Raw genomic sequence first — 8,110 nt, 5'->3', positions numbered from 1 at the left:
ATGTGGTTTCGCAAACAAACCTGTAAGCAATTCAGGCGTGTAGTCGGGTGCGCGCTCGATGCTGCTACAGTTCCATCTGCGATGTCGGAACGCCTGCTGGCACACCGTCGACGTGTCTTTGGCGGCTTGCACCAAACCGGGCATCACATCCGGCGTGGCCCTGCATGCCCTCGCCTGCTTCCTCTCCAGCAGACCCGCGCTCTTTGCGCTGGTGCACTCCTCTCTGGTCCACGTATGCGAGTCGCCGCGGCGACCGAGACCGCTAAACACACACAACGTTTTCCGTCTAAATATACGCGACTACCCATTCTTTTCAACTTAGAAAAGTAAATATGATTATCAATTGCCGAAAACTTTACTATGAAGGAAAAATTAAAAACGCGATGTTACATGCGTTAGAAAATTTGTTACTAAAAAGTTAAAACTGCAGTTAAAGTTCAAGCCAAGTGTAGATTCTTATCGGAAAAATATAATATATTTGACATGAAATTTCTCATAATATGTCACAAATTATCGAGGATTATATCTTGTATGTTTGTGAAAAGTCGACAGCAAATGGTCTCGTAGATGAAAGAGCTTTTAGAATGATGGTCTCGATTCTCCCCGCCTTCAGCATTCCGAAACGAAACATGCGAGCGTGGAATTTGGGGTGGAACACTCGTATGTACAACTCTGTCGGACGATCGGGCCGAAGGGCCGACAGAGTTGAGCGATCCACCTCTTTCGGAGTCCGCGCCGTGTCGTAAATCAGGGGGTGAATTTCGAAAATTATAGGGCGCGAGAGGCTGAAAAGGGCTCGCGTTTAAGTGCCGCGGGTTGAATGCTAGCGCGGCTGAAACTCAGCTCGCAACGCGCGAGAGAGCGCAAGTTGGGGATAATAATTACGGACACCTGAAAGTCGAAATGACCCGTGCACGCGGCCTCGCCGCGTCTAGACGTAACAACCCTAGGAATGGCCGGATCGCCAACCCCGTGTCACGGAGCCTACCCTCGGAATTACCCTATCAAAAGCCCGCGGTTCTCTAATTCGTTATTACCGTCGCCGCCGTCGCCGTTGCCGCCGCAAGCTCGTTCGTTCCTCCCGATGACATTTCGGAGCTCGCGTTACGACCCGACCCGGGGAATCTAGTTTCCGCGTAAACGCTCGCGAGCGTGCACTCGCGTTGCTTTACGACCCATTGTGAAATCGCGATGCCTTGAGCAAGACCCGCAGCGTCGTGATGGTTGGACCCCTTCCGAGTCCTTATTGACAGGCCTACCTTTCTCCTCCCGACATTAATTGCAAACTTGCGTCTTGATTTTCTTAGCTTCTTAGATTTTTGTTATTCTCATGGTCTGTATATTAAATAACATTTAATTCACAGATCACAGATCCTCTAAAATAAATATAAGATATTTTTGCGATGCTAAAATAATATATCTCGACAAAGCAAAAGAGAAAAGAATGTATTCTATATAAGAATGGCAGTAAAAGATTATGTCTTTTTACTAGAATAACGTGCGCGCGTTCTTCGCACGCACGCCTCGTTAAAAGCTGCACGCATGAGGGGCGCAAAGCTTCGCAAGTTCTCGAGCTTTTTTTGTTCGCAAAAAGAAGAAACGCAAAAGGAGAAACATTTCTCCGAGCAACCTAGGAATTTCCATGACGCTCGCAACTTTATGAGCCATAAATTTCTGATCCAAATTATCAGCTCATTAAGGCGCCAGTTCGCGATGATTACTCCGGAGTCCGGCAATCCGGCTATATCGACTAATGAACCTCAGTTCGTGCATAATTCGCTGACAAAATAATAAATGTTGCGTGCCGTGTTTTGTACCGCGAAGATCAATTACCATCTTGATATCTTAATTGACCGCTCGAATGCAAAGTAATTAAAGTCATCTCGAACAAATTCGGCCACCAACGTGGATGATGCTAACTTTATTTTTTTTCTGACGATTCATGTTAAGTACCCGGTGAAAGGCAAAGTATTTATTCATTCTTCAACGTCGTGTTATCTTTCCCGAGTGAATAAATATGTACATTGAGAACTGATTTTGCTTTCACTGTAATGTTCTAAAATTCTACATTCTAATGAGTAACGAGTTAAGAGATAGCATTCACTTGTCGAAAATTAGAAAGCACAATCGGGCGTTTTCATCGCGTTAGATTCCAATTATGGTTTCAGATACGCTTTGAGCAATATATTATGCTTTAAGGCAGCATAAGAAATGGCATCATTTTGAGTAGTACGTTAAGACAATAAATTAAGGTTTTTGTTTGTTATTTAAGATAACTATCGACTCTTCAACCTCAATTATTACACCCTTGAGCTATCTTTCCTACGGGCAATTTCGAGGCTTAACAAGGTAGATCGTTCAACACCCGGAAAGACAGTCGAACGCGAGATATATTTAATGAGCAATCGGTGAGTAGATAGCCACTTGCAAACAGGCAGCCAGAGTCCGGCAGAACGCATGACAGGCCACTTATGTGGTGTTAGATACGATTTTAAGTTGCGTTATGCATTACTCAGCCCGCAGCTTTGCGCGCCAAGTAATTTACGAGCCGCTCTCTAAAGACGAATGCGCGACTATTTGCTATCGCGCGTCAGATAATTAATTATTAGCAGCAGCGCGTAGAGCGTCAGGCCAATCACGATGCCCGAGGCGATATCGCGCAGTTTACTTTCAGTGAATTTCTAAGATTGTACTACACATTAACTAACGTTGGGAATATTAATAAAAGTTCGTCTGCGACGAAGTATTTGATCGGAAAAACATATACCTATACTGTTATAAAATATTTTTATAGCAGTTTTTATAGCAGAATTAATCGACTACTGTAGAATAAAATTTCGTGATGTTAGATTGGCTGTCAGTCTGATTAAGTAAGATGATAATAATGCACTGAGTAAGACATGAATAATTCATCTAATTGTAAGATAGATATCTCGGGGTAATAAAATGAAGCTCGTTACAAGAATCTATCGAGATCTCATAAGAATGTAAAATACAACGGCAGTGGAAACGAGCAATGTGATTTACGGAGTGCCTCGCTACGTGATATAATTGCCCATTGTAACGCAGCTAATAATTTACGAAATACAATGAATGAGTATCACGCGGGCGGCTCACGGCTAGCTGATCCCTCGCCACTTCGCGATCGCATTAATCACTATCTTCGTCATATAGGCAACTTTAACGGTTCCCTCTTGCTTCTCGATGTATAGAGCATCGTGCCATTTCGATGGGTGTCTGGCGAAATTGCCATTCTTTCGTTTTACTTCGCATGCGGTCGAAATGATATTCGTCCTTCGCAAAAATTTGGTTATGTTACGTGGAAAAAAAAACATCTTTTTTAGGTCAGTATATATCGTTCGTATATATTGCCTACGAACTAATTCTAAATTATTTTGCGCGTAACGATTATCCTTATAACGTAAAGCGAGTAAGATACGAGACGATTTCCCATTCCGATCTTCCACGGTCTTCAGACGGTCGCTACCGTCCAGAAAAATAATGACGTTTTTTACCATTTCACAATTTGATATCCACACCGTTGATGGTCTTATTTTACATGTTTTCACGAGGATCATTGGCCCTCGCGATAGAAGTTCACGGACGTTCACGGTGGGACATTCTTATGAAAATGCTCGACGCAATTTCTTCGTTAAAAAAAAAAAGGAAAGGTGCGACGCGCGTTTCGAAACGGTCCATCGACCGGCTGCACTTTCGAAATTCGTTTTGACTGGTGGAATCGTAAAGAGTAGTTTTTACGAGACCGATAATACGCGGGCGCCTACGAGTCTCTCCATTTGGAGGAGGCTGAAAGAGAAGCTGTTCAGGAGCGTATTCGGGATGATGAGAAAGGAAGTGAAATGGGCTTCACCCACCCTGAACCGAACGAGCATTCGAACGCAACAGATCCGTATTCGCATCTTAATACAATTTATTCGTTAAATTATTAAGAAGATATCACAAAATTCGACACATCTCGATTTTTCGCGCCGACAAATCAGTCATGTTCTTTTTAATGATTTTTATAATATTTTACTCTCTTAATAAATCACGCAATGTCGCGCTTCATTGATTGAGCCGGTCTGTTTCGCAATTAGCGTCAATTTGTTTGTAATCTCTTTGACATTGATGTCCCGAGTGACAAATTAACGAGACGCGCGGTTAAGATCTCGTCGCGTGGGACGCGAGTTCCACCGATACAATCCACCGCTGCTCCAACTCGCGTCTAGCATTAAGAATGCGTGATTTACGAGCGATGCATTGTAGAGATCGCTTCGTCAAGAATGATCTTATAAATAGCGACTCGCGTGTGATTCAGCGCGACCCTGCGGGCGCGCTTGTCGAGGGCTACGCGTAAATTATTATAAATCGATCCTTGGCCTCGATCCTGGCGAAGAGATCCTCGATCGTGATCCCGCTGAAAGAGCCGCGGATTGCTCCGCGAAAGAATGCTATCCGTGACGTCGTCTCGAAGCCATGAGCAACGATCCTCGATCTTTCAGATGATGATTAATGAGCCCATAAGACGGCCGTCCTGAATAGATCATCACTTTATTTTTAATCATGAAAAGATTAGAGAATCGTATCAGGAATACTGCATGCTTTGGAATGTAAGAATGATGGTATTTTTAAGAAATTTTTTCGTTTGTCTTTATCTGTATCTCTGACACTTGATTCGTTCGAAGCTCTTTTAGGTTTGAACTTGAAAAATTATCGGTGTTTCCGTTTTCAAAATACACATCGTTTCTCTTCGTTTAAACTCTACCGTTTCCGGATATAGCGGCACTCCTTAATGCAGAAAGATCATCGCCCAACACTTGCCGGGCGCTCCCTAAGACAACGGGATCGATGGCCGCTCAAGCCACAAAGGAAAAGCAGCGAGATTTCGGATCACCCTTCGAAATTATCCGTCAATGTCGGCCGCAATAATTATAAACAAGATAATCGCGAGGAGGCCTCGCTCCCGGGTCGAGTTCTTGGAAAGCGTCGTTTATAAATCACGATTTTGCGGGCAACCCCTAATCTTCCACCCCCGACCATCCTCGTGCCACTCCCCGATCATCTTCCTTTCGTATTGCCCCTCCGCACCCCTTAACGCCGTATTCCCCCGTATTTTGGTTTTGCACGCAAAACCACCATCACTCCGCCATTCATCATCCAACGCCGCTCAACCTTCTCTCTGTTTCCGCTTTTCCTACTTCTACCCCCTTTTGTCAGGGTGGTCCTCACCTCGCGCTCTCCTTCTCGCTGATGCGATGAAACTCCCTACGAATCGCACGACAATTTAACACATATCCAGAAATTGAGGAACCCTCCGGGGAAGAGGGTTAACCGACAACCGGCCACACTGTTTCGAATGTTAACGAGATGTCTTCCGTGCACAACTCCAGATGAGAGAAACGATTCCTGGCCAGGGATGATTGATAGAAATCGTGAAAAGAGTGAAGAGAAACAACTTGTAAAAGAGTCCTGAGCAAATTGAAGAAATGAAGAAAAGATAAATAATAATGTCCCGTAGCAAAATAATCTATAATGAGCTTCCTCGTTCGTTGTTTTGTAGTTATTATTTAATTTATTTTAGTCATCGATCCTTATATGTATGTGTAATCATTTCACATCAACAACAGCTAAATCTAGAGACTAGACCATGGAAGTTTCCCGTAGTTTGAAGGTGGTAATACAATTGAACAAAAAGATTCAGGTATTTTCTTCATGAAAAAATAGGCTCTAATGATGAATTCATTAGAGAAACATCGTTTCTGCTTTAAGATAAAAAAAAATGCGTAAAAAGACCGATACTTCTACTGCTGATAATTAAAAAGGCTGGCTGGTCTGAAAAATAAGAAGCGCTGCGATAAATTCGCCGCGAGGCGAGGTATCTCTAAAACCGGCGCTGTAGTAATCATCCGCTTTTCATTTGCGAAACGTATTGGCCGGGCTAACGAACGTGAAGCATCGTCGTCTATTTATGCAGCCCATAAAGCAGCACCAACGATATCTTTATTCCTCGAGAGTACGAAATTTATGTCGGCCGCGAATCGCCCCTAAATCTCGCCCGATCCGTGATCCAAGGAAAATAATGATCGAGATCGAGAATCGGCTGGCTACGTCTCCGCCCCGCATGCGCTCCCGAACGTTTCCCTCGGCCACTAATCTATTTGTTTCTCATTAACGGGCCAACATTAATCTTCGAACTCGTTCGGAGCCACCGCGAGCGAACGTGAGAGCGCAAATGGGACTCGTCATCACGAGGGTTCACAGGAGGACTTCTCGAATGTCTCTACTTTGAATGATTGAAGATTGCCTGCAAACAAACTATATATTTTTGGCTCGCCACTATAATTACGCAGATCCAACGTTTGTTTTCTCGACTTATTTCTTAAATAAAAGAAATTATAAATATTTTTATGGTTTCTCTAATGGGCAGACGTCTTTTTTTTATTAAGTGGTTTTAAAATCTACGTATTTATTATTAGAAAAAATTAAATTATCAGATGCAATTATACTCAAAATCTCGATTTTAATCTAACAAAGGAGATTAAATTGTGATAAATAAAAAATGACGATGAGCAGAAATCTGAGCTTGAAATGAGCGTTTAATGGCGTCAGTGCGACTACTCTTTTCGTTAAAAAAATTTTTTTATTAAAGATTCTTACGCAATAAGACGAGTATTCCCCGTTTCGGCCGCGCTAATCCGTTTGACATTTCGGAGAATGTCGAAATGCGTGGCACAGTGGTAAATTCTATCTCGCGGAGATTTATTATATGAAGAGTAACGCGAAATGCCAAAAAAAGACCTGGTCGAATAACATTCGTATAAAAATAAATTGGTGGAGTACTCACAGCCATTTTATACATCTGCCATCTTGAACCAGCAACAACACGAGCAGCAGAAGCCAGACCTTAGCACTGCTTCGCTTCTTTATCCGCATCTTTCTTCGTTTCGCATTCTAAAAAATTAACACCGTCGCTCTCCGTCGGGAATATCGCGAAGACGATTTTCTGTGTCCGCGCTTTCAAACACCGCCGATCATCCCTCGATGCGCCGTGACTCGCTTCGCAAACATTCGAGATCTCTTCATTGCGTCCATCATTTTATATAGCCGCGGGTACTATTAAAAAGTCACGATATTTTTTCTTTTCCGTAGGGAGAAAGTGAACGTTTTCAATTTCGAAAACTTTCTTTAAAACATTTTAAGAAAATTTTCTTTTCATTTATCTCGTTTATATATATATCCACTCCGAAATCGTCAGTCCTACATCGACGTCGTTACATATTTAGCATTCGATAACCAGCTCAATCAATTTTTCCGAAATAGACGTATTCGGATCGCTCTCAGATTAATTAATTAAAACCGATATCTTAGGAAACAGTGACGTTTCAAAAATTCTTCTCAGATATAAGATTTTTCCTCTTCGCGCGGTGTTGACGGCGACTCACAAATGGGCGAATAAAAGAAAAGAAGAAAGATTCGTGGAACACGCGTGTAGAGACACACCAGGCACCACTCTCGTTAAGATCGGCGGAAAACAGTACGCCTCAGGATCCTTCAGGATCTGCGGCGATTTCGGCGAACTTTCCCGTGCACCGTGCGTCCGGCTCGGCGGGGAGTCTGCGTGCTTACAGGTGTCCGTCGGAGCAGTCCCGCAGGATTTGCCAGTCGGTGGTGGTGGTGGAGATCCTCCTACTACTTCACTTCCTCCTACTTCGCCTCCTACTTGAGCCTCCTCTTTCCTCGATGTACGAGGAGCCCAATGATCGACACCGGGGATGCCGGTTGCCGCCGAATAAGAAAAAGGATCGCCGTCGTTAACCCTCTCGCTCCTACAAGAGAATCGAATATATTTTTTCTTTGTTTGTAGTATAAACACGATTTACTGTATATTCCATACTTTTATATGCTCTTTCTCATACAAGAATGGATATTTTCACAAAAAGGAGTTTCTCAGATATTAACGATAATTGACGATAAGAATGAGAACTTTGGATCAGGAGCTCAGACACGTAAATGAATAACGAAAGCTTCTTCTTTATTTAATTTCAAGTTTTTCGAATAAACTTAATTTTCGAAAATTAATTAGATAAATGTTACTCAAAGAAAAATAATT

General features: G+C 42.8%; 1 protein-coding gene across 1 annotated transcript in view; it reads right to left on the bottom strand.

The window, feature by feature from the left end:
- LOC112455722 (protein Wnt-11b-1-like) overlaps positions 1 to 7,599 on the bottom strand; it is a 14,124-nt gene extending 6,525 nt beyond the window's left edge. The window contains exons 1-2 of the mRNA XM_025017849.1: positions 6,845 to 7,599; positions 21 to 262 (exon numbers count right to left, since the gene is read on the bottom strand). Coding sequence (XP_024873617.1) covers positions 21 to 262; positions 6,845 to 6,933 — 331 coding nt within the window. The 5' untranslated portion in view covers positions 6,934 to 7,599. The remainder of the gene's footprint in view (positions 1 to 20; positions 263 to 6,844) is intronic.
- Between the last annotated feature and the right edge of the window lie 511 nt (positions 7,600 to 8,110).

Source organism: Temnothorax curvispinosus, unplaced genomic scaffold (assembly GCF_003070985.1).
Source record: "Temnothorax curvispinosus isolate PA1 unplaced genomic scaffold, ASM307098v1 QBEX01006326.1, whole genome shotgun sequence".
In the NCBI taxonomy this organism is placed as follows: domain Eukaryota; kingdom Metazoa; phylum Arthropoda; class Insecta; order Hymenoptera; family Formicidae; genus Temnothorax; species Temnothorax curvispinosus.
Note: the sequence above shows the minus strand (reverse complement) of the source record. Positions and strands in the feature narration are given on the sequence as shown.